The sequence below is a fragment of the Poecilia reticulata genome, linkage group LG13, assembly GCF_000633615.1.
Source record: "Poecilia reticulata strain Guanapo linkage group LG13, Guppy_female_1.0+MT, whole genome shotgun sequence".
NCBI classification, from domain to species: Eukaryota; Metazoa; Chordata; class Actinopteri; order Cyprinodontiformes; family Poeciliidae; genus Poecilia; species Poecilia reticulata.
In genome coordinates, this window is record NC_024343.1 from 32828701 (window position 1) to 32841467 (window position 12767).

Here is a 12767-nt window from a genome sequence, read left to right on the forward strand (position 1 = left end):
TCAGGTCCCACCGGGAGGAGGGGAGACCCAGGACACGCTGGAGGGACGATGTCTCTCTATGGCCTGGAAACGCCTTGGGATTCCTGGAGGACCTGGAAGAAGTGGCTGGGGAGGGAAGTCTGGGCCTCCTGAGGCTGCTGACCCCGAGACCCGACCCCGGATAAGATGGATTAATAGATAGATAGATAGATAGATAGATAGATAGATAGATAGATAGATAGATAGATAGATAGATAGATAGATAGATAGATAGATAGATAGATAGGTGGGTGGGTGGGTGGATGGATGGATGGATGGATGGATGGATGGATGGATGGATGGCCGCCCGCCCAAAGGCCAAACAGCAGATAGTAAAATAGTGATAAATGGAGATCAATAGAAGGAAAATAGCAGCGTAAGGAGAACTGCAGAGCATCGTTTAGTTTTAAAACAGGAAGTCACAGGGACGGAGCCGATAATGAGGCTGAAGTTCTGGGCCTCAGTTTCATAATAAAAACTTGAGCAGGTGGATATCTGCTCAGTTCTGAAGTTCCTGTCATCATTCACAGCCGAACAAAATTCCCCAGACACCCTGGAAACCAACTACAGCTCAGTTTAACATGTCAGTGTTTGTAGTTTGCATGTGGAGTTTCCTTAGAGCTGGCGTGCACGTGTGAGCGTGCACGTGTGATGCAGTAAACAGAGCTGCAGACGGACGCTGCAGATCAGGATTACAGAGTAATGATCAGCATGCTGACCACGCTGTGTGCAGAGATTATAAATACATGTGATCAGCTGCTGAACAAGCTTCTTCATCTACAGTCGACTCCATCCTTTCTTCATCCTCTTCTCGGCTGCTGCTGCTTCAGGTGAGTTCCTGTTCCCAGGCATTAGTTCAGCCGTTTTAAGAGTTTCCATGGAAACTCAACATCAGGTTTGGCTAAGAAGGAAACCTGGACACAAAAAGCTTTGTTTTCCTGTCGGGTTCCAGAGTTTCCATCTTTTTCAGGTTGTCACATTTTTAACCATTTGGAGGAATTCACCTGAATCTGCTCCAGGTTGGGGGTGTGGCCACTTCCATTGTGAAAATAAGACACTTTGTGATTGTTTGGTGGATCAGGATGTTGGTCTGAAAACAACCGTCCCCACTGAGGGAAACAGAGCCTGCAGGATGCAGTGCAGCATGAGAACACCGCCCCCTAGAGGGAACATGGCTGCACAGCTCCGGAGTGCATCGACTTCTTTATGAATATTCATACTGTAATAGGGTGGGGTCAAATTGGGTTTTGTCACCTTTACTCTGCTTTCCTGATGATGTCAACACTGAGGTGGGAGGAGCTGCGGGACGAAGAGTCTGAATGATGGAGTATTTATGTGTCCTGTCTGTATTTAAATGTCCTGTCTGCCCAAATCCGATCCTCTAGAGCTACAACCCTGAAACCTTTACATTCATCCCTTCCCCAGAACACTTGAGCCAAATGTTACTGAGTTCTGCAGACGCCTGGTAACAAACCGTTCAGCTCAGCCGTGTTGGAGAAGGGATACAGTTAAAAGTTACAGGATAGTTGCTCTCTTAGACACCCCTGCTATGGATCCTTGGATCTCTTTGGATGTGATTCTGGGATCTCAGTAGATCATGGGATATTTGGATGTTAGTTATGAGTAGAGTGTAGAATATCTATTAATTCTGATTCTGTGTGGATCGTAAAGTCTCTGTGGCTCTTGTTTCTCTGAAGACTTTGGGACATTTCGGTTTTAGCTCTTTCCCTGGTTCAACACACTTCAATCAAATGGCTCAACTCCTTCATCAGCATCTTATTAAGTCCTGCAGAGGCCTGATAACAAACGATTCACTTGGTTCAGCCGTGTTGGTGAAGAGATGCATCTAGAGGTTGTAGGATAAGATCTCTGGACTTTGGCGCCCTGCTGCAGATCCTTGGATCTCTGTGGATTGTAAACTCTTTGTAGATGCTGAGCTCTCATGGAGTGCTTGACCCCAGCTGTCTGTAGAGTAGTATATCTTTGGATCCTGATTCTCTGTAAACGGTAAAGTCTCTGTGGATCTTGCTTCTCAACAGATTTGTTTCTCTAAAGACTCTAACAGGCAGTTCTCCACAGGGCTGTTTGTTTGATTGAATATTTCTGTTTCAGTTTGAGACCCGTTGGTCAGGATGAGTCCGAAACACGTTGTCTTCAAGAAGGTATCCAGAGACAAGTCGGTAAGTTCTGCTGAGAAAACCCATCGATCCATCTGCAGGTAAAGCCATCTTGAACTAGCAGCCATCTTGATGTGTGTCCCTCTGTTTTGTCTGACAGGTGGCCGTCTACATGGCAAAGAGAGACTTTGTGGATCACTGTGACTTTGTGGATCCAGTCGGTGAGTTCAAACTCGACCATTAGATGTTCCTGATTGGTTGGGAGTTTTTTGTCTTTGTGAAGGTTCCTGTGCAGGAAAAAAAACAATCAACTTCCATCATCAGAGATGGAGAATATGACCTCACCAAGATTCTTCTCTGTAGAGAAAGGATATTTGGTTCTTTACTGAAAACACTTTGCCCAGAAATCCTGAAGGGTTTAAACAGAACCACACCAAAGGGACCAACAACACTGCTTGTTGTTGGTGCCGAGTCTTTTCTGCATAAGCTTAGTGTGGATCATTGCACTGTGTGAAATGGGCTCCTCCTGTTTCTCATCTCACAGACGGCGTGATTGTGATTGACCCAGCACAGCTGAAAGGAAAGAAAGGTGAGTTTTAATCTCTCACTTCTCAGAATTCATGTTTGGGAATCTCAGTCTCCATTAAGCCTCATTGTTTTCTGTCTCTCTGCCAGTTTACGTGATGCTCTCATGCACGTTTCGATACGGTCGCCAGGATATGGATGTGATGGGCGTGGTCTTCAGGAGGGACCTGTTCGTGGTGACCCGCCAGGTTTACCCAGAGTTGCAGGACAAAGAGAAGCTGACCCACACCAGGGTCCAGCAGAAGCTTCTGCACAAACTAGGAGACAACGCCTACCCTTTCTTCTTCGAGGTGAGGGTTGAAGTCAGGCGCTACATGAAGACTGAGGTCTGTCCAGGCCAAAGTCTGGCCTTACACCAGACATTGCTCTGAAGCAGGCAGAGGATAAGTGTCTGTTGTAAGACCTAAGTTGGGTTTGACCAAGTATTGAAGTCTAAATTAGGTCAAAAGTCAAATTTTGGACTCAAATCTGACTATAGACAGAGGGAAGATAAAGACTGGGGTAAAGACAGGGATCCAACCAGTCAGGTTGAATCTCTGGTCTGAGGACTCAGCAAGAGTTTAGGTCAGACGAACAATCACATCTGACACAGAGCTAAGATTGTGATGCTTCTTCTTTAAATCATGAAACATTTTCAAACATCAATCAGCTGAATTGTTGTTGACAGTTGAAGACATCTACAATAAAACCTTTTCAGTTTCCAGACAACCTGCCGTGTTCTGTCAGTCTGCAACCCGGTCCGAATGACGTGGGAAAGGTAACAGATCCTCCTTGATATCATCCATGTTTTCATCCATCTAGCTCTGTTCCTCCTGATGATTGACCTCTCCCGTTGTGTGTTTGTGTTGGGCAGAAATGTGCAGTGGAGTTCGAGGTGAAGGCATTCTGTGGGGAGAATCAGGACGAGAAGATTGAAAAACAGTGAGTGTGTTTACCAGACCTGGACTCACTCCATCAGTGTTGCATCATGCGCTTCTTATCTTTTTCTGCAGGAGCTCAGTTGGTCTCACCATCCGAAAGATCCAGTTCAGTCCAGAGAACACTGAAGTGGCTCCATTCGCAGACATGACCTTTGAGTTCTTGATGTCTGAAAAACCTCTACATGTCAAGCTCACCCTTCCCAAAGAGGTCAGTTGACCTGGCTCTGGGATCAGTCGATGTGAGGCAAACTATCCATGGTGCAGGCTAAAGTTCATTCAAAACAGAAGGGCTAGTCATGAATGAATCTGTAATCAAACTCTGATACAGAGCAAAATAACAAAACAACAAAAAAAATGCTAATCTAGCATTAGCAGGAGAAATGACTCGTGGTCTTTAGCCAAAGACTAAAGCAAAATCTTCCAACCACTGAAATCTGACAACACTCCATTTTAGTTTGCATTTTGTGAAGAAGGAAGTTGCGCTCAGTGTCTTCTTCAGAGGTTTTCAAACCAGTGGGACATCTTTCTAATGAGGTGTCCAGAGGATATCCTTCACATTTCAAAGTTTATAGACACAATAATTGTGTCTCTTCCACACACGTGTCTATCTGTTTCTTTGTCTGCAGACGTTTTACCACGGTGAGCCAGTCAAAGCCAACGTTGAAATCACCAACTCCTCCAGCAGGAACATCAAAGACATCAGTTTGTCAGGTGAGGTTCTCTTCCTCCACATCCAAACATCTTCCACACCTTTACAAACCTGTCTTCAGCTAACCTGGGCTAATCTGTACACACCTGCCTTAACTTTATGCAACTTTGCTTACCAACACACACACCTGTCTCCCCAATTGAACACCTGTTCCCACCTTTATACAGTTTGTCTTTATACACAGCCAATCCTCACCTTTACACACCTGTGTTCAGCTTTATATTCCTGTCCAATCTTTTATACACATGGGCTAACCTCGACACACTTGTCTTCACGTTTATACAACTTTGCTTATTTATGCACGCCTGTCCTTATTTCCACCCATCTGAACTCACCTGTCCTATGATTGAACCAATAAGTTTCTACTCAGTATCTCTGTATGATCACGACTTTATTAGATTCTCAGAGGAAACTTGTGAGCAAGGGAACCTGCTATAACACGACTGTGTCATGGATGTATCTCTGAACGTTACTACAACTGTTGTTGTACAGCATGTATGGATGGATATCTGTATATGAAGTTGTCACTTCCTGTCTGTTCTCATCATTGTTTCTTCTTGACTGTGATCAGTTGAGCAGGTGACCAATGTGGTGCTGTACTCCAACGACAAATATGTGAAATCTGTGGCCAAAGAAGAGACTGAGTGAGTGTTTGTGTCCCTGGTGTCTGGTGAAAGTTCTGACTTACCGGTTATCTGTTGGAGGTGTGTTGTTCATGAGGTTCTGATCCATGTCCCAGGGATTCAGTTCCCTCTGGTACCACACTGAAGAAGGAGTACACTCTGTACCCTCTGCTGGCGTACAACAAGGACCGCAGAGGAATCGCTCTGGATGGACGACTCAAACATGAAGACACCAACCTGGCTTCGTCCAGCATGTAGGGACACGGCGTCACGGTTCACTCTGGAGGTGCGGTACTGGAGGACCAAGGAGGAGTTCTGAGTGTTGTCTCTGTGTCTCAGTGTGAAGCAGGAGGTGCTGAAGGAGGTCCAGGGGATGCTGATTTCCTACAAGGTGGTACTGAAGATGATAGCCTCCGGGTGAGTTAACCTCTGCTTTCAGTTAGTTTTTATGTTTGGAGACATTCAGCAACAAATCATCTGCAGTCGTAGAGGAATGTTAACTGACTGTGTCTCTGCTCCGTCTACTGCTGCTCGCCAACAGGACGGTGGGGTCCAGGTACGTAAAGGCCTCGACACCGTTAGTTTGTGTGTCTTCTATGATCTGTGGGCTCACAGCTCTGTTTGTGTCACAGTGAGGTTTCTGTGGAGGTTCCCTTCAAACTGATGAATCCAAAATCAGAACCAGGTAAAGACTTGAAATGCTTAACATCCCCTTTATAGCCCCACCCTCAGGTGTATGTAGCTCCGCCTACCAGATCGGTGTAGCCGAACTGGACTGATTGTTTCAAAGTTAAGGTTCCTTCACTGATTGCCTCAGATTGACTATTCACATCCCCTTTCGTTCTTCTTCTGCTGCTTCTGACCTGCAGCAAAGGACAGGTAGGATTGTCTGCTTGATCCCGACAATTCAGTCTTCAAACTTTAAAAATCAGAGAAAACAAATAAAACTTTATGTTTAGTCATGCTGTGAGGCCGTCGCATGTCTCTCCAGCTTTCTCTCTGTCCTTTGCAGTGAACCTGACGACATGGTGTTTGAAGACTTTAAACGGGTCTACCTGAAGGGCGTGGTCTACGGAGATGACGATGAGTCTCCAACTGAGGCCTAAACTACAAAGATGGCCGATGGCATCGACTGCCCAGTTCTCCACCTAAAGATCAACAGACATTCTGGACGGAGGAGTCATCAGATTAACCTCACATAATTACCCTGCAAGATGTCTGTTGTGAAGTCCTCAGAGTTAGATAGCACCTGTAGCTGTTTACCCCTGACAGTTCCTCAGTACAGGTGATGTAGCTCAAATCTGTATGTCCGTCAGTGGAGGTAGAGCTACCTAAGGGGTGGGGATACATATATTTGATAGGTAGGGCTGTATGAATTTAAGGGGGGTTCATATATCTGTAGTATTGTTTCTGTAGCTTCTAGAGAATCAGATACAAACCAGAGTTCAGAATGTACTTTTTAATTGTTCTCAGATTAAAGAACTTCCTAAGCCAAAAAGCGTCTGTTTGATTCAACCAACCAACCAACCAACCAACCAACCAACCAACTGACCAACCAGCCATTTGTCCATCCAACTATGTTTTAATGCAACATATTTCTTCTTTAAATGACATCCTGAAAGAAATCAATAGGAATGGTGAAGAACAGCTTTGAACCTCCACAAGTCTGGTTCCTCTTTGTGTCCAATTTCAAGATGATTATTTGTGTCTCATTCAGCCTGTAAATGTCCAGCCATCTGGAGAAAGATTCTGTCTCTCAGAGATGTTTTGGTACAATTTTTTTTACCATATCAATGCAAGGCTACTTAGAAAGGAAGAAGCCAATACTCATAAGATAACATAAAAAGGCAGATTATAGTTTGCAAATGCACTCAAAAAAGACAAGAAGATTACAATTTAGGAGACATTTCTTTGGCGTAAATAAGCTAAACTTAAAGAGTTTGGTCTGATGCAGGACTACACCAGAACTGTCAGATGGAATTGGACTAAACTCCATCAAATGATTGTAAATAGCTTTGTGGAAGAATATCTAAGACTTTTATGCTTAGGTAATTCTTCCAAATATTTATGTAATGTATGTAAGCATCTCAATTTGAAGTATCCTCAGATAATTATTCATTAAATTAGCGACGGAAATTATTTTGTCCATCCTAACTAGCTTAAAACTTGGAAGGTTTGGTCTGATTTCATGTCAAACATTAGTCGTTTTTAATACAGTTTGTAAAATTGCTATTATTCTTGTAATGTTAAAGATTTGCCAGCAGGAGGCGGTATGCACCGCTCTCAGCCTCGCTGCTGTGCTGCCCACTGTTGGCCGCTAGGGGGAGCTGCTTCTCCGCTACTCATCGGGGGCCTGATGATGACAGGATGGCGGAGGCAGGGGGACCGGAGTCCACTGCGGCCCGGTGCCCGGACGAGTCCTCAGACAGCGAGCCCGAGCAGGAGCCAGGATCTCCGCAGAAACTCATCCGGAAAGTGTCGACGTCTGGTCAGATCCGCAGCAAGGTATGAAAGGGTTACAGCTGAGGGCTTTATAGCGGGGTATCACTGGTCATTCAGCGGAGTGGGCCCCGCGAAGCCCCGGGCTGCTCCGCTCTGACCGATGGAACTCCGGGGCGCCAAACCCCCTTAGAAAAACTGGCACTTTTACGCTAACAGCCCTGAAGAAGTTGTTTTGTAAACTTTAAAAAAATGAACATGATCATTCTATGGTAGCATACAGACTGTTCTCTGATCCGTCGTAGAGCAGACCGTCATTGAGTTTATAAATATCTCTCTGCTACCGAAACTTTTGACACCTTCTACCCTCATCCGCTACTCGAAGGATGCGGCCGCAGTCAGCTCACTGAGGCTGCTGGAACCAGAATCTGGGCTTTTGAATCATTTTAATTGACGCCGAATTAAAGAGTATGGTTATATTTGTCTTTTAAATTCAGTTATATCCAGAGTTCGATATAAGAGAATAATTAACATTTTCATTGAATGTAGAATCAAGTGGATGTTGGTTTGTTTATTTACCTAAACGATTATCCAGAATCTCAGTTGATATTTGAGTTTTTTTATGAAGCCGTATTAAAGAGTGTGTATATTTTTGTTCTCTAACCGCGTTTAAGATCCGAGTTTGAACCTGTTTATGTTTTAAACATTTGTTAAATTTGTTTTGCTAAAGATTTTAAATGGAGCTTGCTACTATTTCTCATTTCCGGAAGATAACGGAACTGGGTTGCGGAACTAATGATGCCGAATTAAAGCCTGATTTTGTTTCTATCATTTGAACGCCGTAAAATTAAATTTGTCGCTCCTTTTATTTTTTATTTTTGAGATTAATCAAAATTGGATCTGAAAGCTTTTAACTTGTGTTTGGGTAGCGGGTTTATTCAAGTATAAAGCTACGGAACCTGGGGATGCTTGTGAGTTTTAATAGTGCCGAATTACAGTAAACGTGTTTTAGTGTAACTGCGATAAAAATCACGTTAATGTGCAGAACCTAAAACTTCTGTAGAGATTCAAGTTTTAAAAAAAGGCAGATTTTAGGTGGAGTGGTCCGAGTGTTCTCCTTTCCGACAGAACACCGAAATATTTGTGGATCAGAACCTGTTGATGTTCAGCCACCGGTAAATTATTTCACAGGTTAAATAAATAACTCTATTTTGGTTCAGTTTAATTTTTATCAACCTATAGCATTTAGATAATATTTTGCGGCGTAACAAATTAGGAATTTAACATTATTCCCGAGAAACACTGACTAGAGAGAATATGGTTCCGTTCAGTGAAGCGGAGGCCTGGTTGACCAAACGAGGCCTCGGGGTCCTCCACCGTGCCCACCCGGGCAGCGGTGAGCTGTAAGGCGGGGTGGGAGCCTTCACAGCCTGGGCAATGTTCCTGCTGTTGGGACAGATGTTTATTCGGGCTCGGTTCTGCTGAAAGAGGCGAACTGTTCTGATCATCACCGATTAATGTGACGGATGCGCTAAAAAAGTCGGGAAAAACAAAACATTCTGAGACTTTGAGCTACAGAAAATTGTGTAAAATCGACTATCTTTAGTTTTCGCGGTAAATTAAAGTTTTTCTTATACTTTTTGTTGTGACAATGTAACATAAATTACACGTTAATGTAAAAATAAACAAGTGAGTCATATAAATGCAATTTTGTGCACCTGAAAACTGTCTGATCCAAATAGATAAATTGATTATTTGAGGATTTCGCTGTGAAGCTGAGAGTTCCTACGGTCCCTGAAGGCAGCGGTGGCTGGGTTCAGCAGGCCTGACTGGAGTTTGGTTTCTATTTAAAGCTGCTTTTTTTTTCTTTATTGGAGTAAAACACATGGAGAATGAGTCATGTGGGAATAACAAGGATCGGCTTGGTGTTTTTATCCACAGCACTCCTTCTGAATGATCAAAGCAATCTGACCTTTAACCCCTACAGGGAACCTTGTTTGCCTCTTTAAACTGTTTAAGACGGCCTCCAGGTGAGTCTAGAGCTATCCAGGTGTAGCTGGTTGGAGAGCAGCTTTAACCCAGCCCTGAGGAACTCCATCCATCCATCCATCCTTCTAATCAATCAATCAATCAATCAATCAAGCTCCACCCTCTCTACAGACCGTCCTGAAGGAAGGAACGCTCCTGAAACAAACAAACTCCTTCCAGCGCTGGAAGAGACGATACTTCAAGCTACGAGGAAGGACTCTGTACTACGCTCAGACCAGCAAGGTGAGTGGTCAGGTCGGGATGAAGAGTGGGCGGGGCCTGAGTTTGATCACCTGATTGGTTGGGATGAATTAGCAGTGACGTGTCTCTCTGCAGTCGATCATCTTTGACGAGGTGGACCTGACTGACGCCAGTGTGGCCGAGTCCAGCACCAAGAACGTCAACAACAGCTTCACCGTGAGTCCAAACGCGATCCTTCCACCACTGAAAGTAGTCCCAGCAGTGGAAAAGTTGCTGGGTACACTTCTACTTAGCAGAGCTAACTTTTTGTTTATCGCTTTAGTCTTTTTTTCTAAATTTAAAAACATTTAGCAGACTTAGTTCCCCCACAAAAAATTTTTCTTCAGATAAATTTTAAATCACTTAAATAAAGTAAAATCAGTTAAATAAAGTTTGATGTTTTTGGTTCTCGACTGTTAAGAATTCATGCTCTTATTTTGAAAGGGGTAGACATCCTCTCCTCACATTCTTTATTTTTTCCCCCAATAAATTTATTTAAAACAAAATAAAACAGACAGTAGAGACAGATATGAATATCGATGTAATATCCAAGTATCTCATAAAACATGTAAATTATAATCTGAAATTGGTATTTATTTTTATTTTCCCTTTTTCTACGTGTGTATTTTTGCTTGAAGTGATGTCACTTCCTGTTGTGATGTCACTTCCTGTTAGTGAGGCTGCAGATGGTTAGCCACAGGGTTAGGCGGTGTGTGTGTTTGTGACTGATCATGTGGTGGAGTGTATTTATAGCCTGCAAGATGCATGGGCTCGTAAGCTGTGTGTCTGTGTGTGTGTGTGTGTGTGTGTGTGTGTGTGTGTGTGTGTGTGTGTGTGTGTGTGTGTGTGTGTGTGTGACGTCAGACAGGAAGTGGGCATGAGCTGTTTTTAGGGAGGTGGGAGGGGAGAGTGAAGGGAAAAACAGCAGGAGGATCAAAGAGCAGTGAGTCTCAGACCGGGATCCGGGTCCGGACGCTCAGGAGAACCTTGGGTCGGTAAGACAGCTGATCGGTCCGTCAGGTTCTGATCTGATCCGTTTGTTCAGCTTATTTCTCTGCTCTGGTTTGCACTGATGATGACGATGGTGGTCAGAATGTGATCATCAACTTTTGAAGCTCGGATGGGTCCGATCCTCCCGATCCAAGTCAGAACCAACTGTTATCTCCTGCTGCAGGTCCACTGGTACCGACCGGGACTCTGACTGGGTTTTCTGACTCGTTATGTCCAGAATTCTCATCCCAGCTGTTTGGAGAACATCTTACCCAGTTGGAAGGTTCTTTATCCAAACGGGTCGGTCGGGTTGGACGGTTCCTGAACTGTAAACATGGATTCTGAGTCTCTGGGTTCCTCAGAGAACATCAGATGGTTTAGAGGTTTGGGTGGATGTCTGGGCTGTCGGATCAGAACCAGAACCTCTGCGGCTGCATTTTTGTTTAAAATCTCTTTGTCGATATTCTGCTCAAGTCGAAAAAGTAACATTTTGTAATTGCAGTGCTTCCATCACATAAGAAACTAAATTAAAATTATACGTGAATAAGGTCAAGTCATTAGAGACACTTCCTGTCGGTTGTTGGTCATGTGACCCGTCTGATGGTCATGTGACCCGTCTGATGCGATCAAAGTAATTCGCCTGACCGCCTCTTCCTACCGCGAAAACCTTTTTCAGAATTTACATTTTTCCATTAAATTCCAGCTAATTTATTTTTGTAATTCCAATTTGCGCAGTTCTGTGGTCAGTGGAGCTCAGTCAGTGATGATGAGATGTGAAGCAGAGATGCAGGCGAAGGTCCAGCATTCAGTCCGGGCCTCGGGCCAGAACCGGCCTCCGGCTCTGACGGCATTCCTCAGCAGTCTGTCCGTGTTCAGGGCTGAATATTCCTGGAATTGCTGGAAAATTGTTCTGTTTTCATATTCAAAGCTGGAGCCTGACGTCAGGTCACATTGACGCCAGAGATCCGTTTGACGGATCCCACCTAATGGACCAGAACTGGTCCCCAGTAAGGCTGAATGAGTGGCTGGACTGGGACGCCAGGGACTGGTTTGGAAACAGTGAGGAAGATCCAGGAGCGGAGCGACTCTCCTCAGGCAGATGGTGGTCAGGGAGCTGGATCTTCTCTTACTGGGTCTATTTCTGTCGCCGTGGGAACAGAGGCTTCATTGTTGAACATCTGACAGGAAGTGGATGTCTACGTCACTCTCACACTCCTGCTGACTCAGCTCCAGTCAGATAATCAGAATTAAACTGCCAGTTTGTCCGAACACAGAGACTGGATTCATTTAGTTTGTGTGGATAATCTGAGAAGGTCGGAGTGTTTCTGAAGGTTCTGTGGAGCCGGTCCAGAGGTCCGAGTCATGAGGTTGGTGTTTTCTGAAAGCTGCTTCCTGAAAACAGGAAAAACAAAGAATTTACTGTTTCCAGCTTCCAGGACAAACCGCATGGGCATGGAAAACTGAAACAGGATTACGTCATAACAGTTTCACAACAAACTTCCAACAAGCTCCCAGTGAGGTCTGATCAGGTTCCTGACCGAGACCTAACGAGGTTCTTCAGAGACCAGTGTGTTCATAACGAGGTTCTGACGAGTCCTAGCTGGTCTTGGTGGTTTCATTGAAGTCGTGTTGAGGTTCTACTGACGACTCGGTGAGAGTCTGAATCAGGTCCTGATGAGGCCTTAGTAGAATCTGATGAGGCCCGAGTTTCATCTCAAACACAATCAGATGATCATTCTCCAGTTTGTATTCCAAACTCTGACCTGACCTTTGACCCCATACCTGTCCCACAGGTGATCACCCCCTGCAGACGCCTCATTCTGTGTGCTGACAACAGGAAGGAGATGGAGGAGTGGATGGCGGCGCTGCGCAGCGTCCAGAACAGGCAGAACTATGAGGTCAGACCGGCTCCCTCACAGCAGGCTGCAGCTGCGTCCCAGTTTGTGCTGCTCACCGTCTCTCTGTCTCCCAGTCCACCCAGTACAGCATGGACCACTTCAGTGGGATGCACAACTGGTACGCCTGTTCCCACGCCAGACCGACGTACTGCAACGTGTGCAGGGAGGCGCTGTCAGGGGTCACGTCCCACGGCCTGTCC

At 44.8% G+C, this 12767-nt stretch overlaps 2 protein-coding genes across 2 annotated transcripts in view; both read left to right on the top strand.

Moving 5' to 3' along the window:
• The first annotated feature begins 329 nt into the window (after positions 1-329).
• LOC103475253 (S-arrestin-like) lies at positions 330-6470 on the top strand. The gene is made up of 16 exons (XM_008426738.2): positions 330-848; positions 2131-2198; positions 2296-2356; positions 2680-2724; positions 2811-3010; positions 3418-3477; positions 3574-3641; positions 3713-3848; positions 4267-4351; positions 4921-4993; positions 5089-5226; positions 5312-5389; positions 5514-5528; positions 5605-5657; positions 5842-5851; positions 5985-6470. Exons 2-16 carry the CDS (start codon positions 2151-2153, stop codon positions 6076-6078), a joined length of 1164 nt encoding a protein of 387 aa, XP_008424960.1. The 5' UTR covers positions 330-848; positions 2131-2150; the 3' UTR covers positions 6079-6470.
• An 849-nt stretch (positions 6471-7319) lies between these two features.
• Positions 7320-12767, top strand: part of dgkd (diacylglycerol kinase delta) — an 18236-nt gene continuing 12788 nt past the window's right edge. Inside the window, exons 1-5 of the mRNA XM_008426739.2 lie at positions 7320-7477; positions 9572-9682; positions 9776-9856; positions 12463-12567; positions 12642-12766. Of these exons, the coding sequence (XP_008424961.1) occupies positions 7340-7477; positions 9572-9682; positions 9776-9856; positions 12463-12567; positions 12642-12766 (560 nt within the window). The 5' untranslated portion in view covers positions 7320-7339. The remainder of the gene's footprint in view (positions 7478-9571; positions 9683-9775; positions 9857-12462; positions 12568-12641; position 12767) is intronic.

What these genes read in the sequence shown, in the direction of transcription:
- LOC103475253 (XM_008426738.2), top strand. Translation starts at nt 2,151, where the DNA reads ATGAGTCCGAAACACGTTGTCTTCAAGAAGGTATCCAGAGACAAGTCG. An exon ending in ACAGCTGAAAGGAAAGAAAG is followed by an intron (nt 2,725 to 2,810) that starts GTGAGTTTTAAT and finishes TCTCTCTGCCAG; the next exon opens with TTTACGTGATGCTCTCATGC. An exon ending in CCTACCCTTTCTTCTTCGAG is followed by an intron (nt 3,011 to 3,417) that starts GTGAGGGTTGAA and finishes AAACCTTTTCAG; the next exon opens with TTTCCAGACAACCTGCCGTG.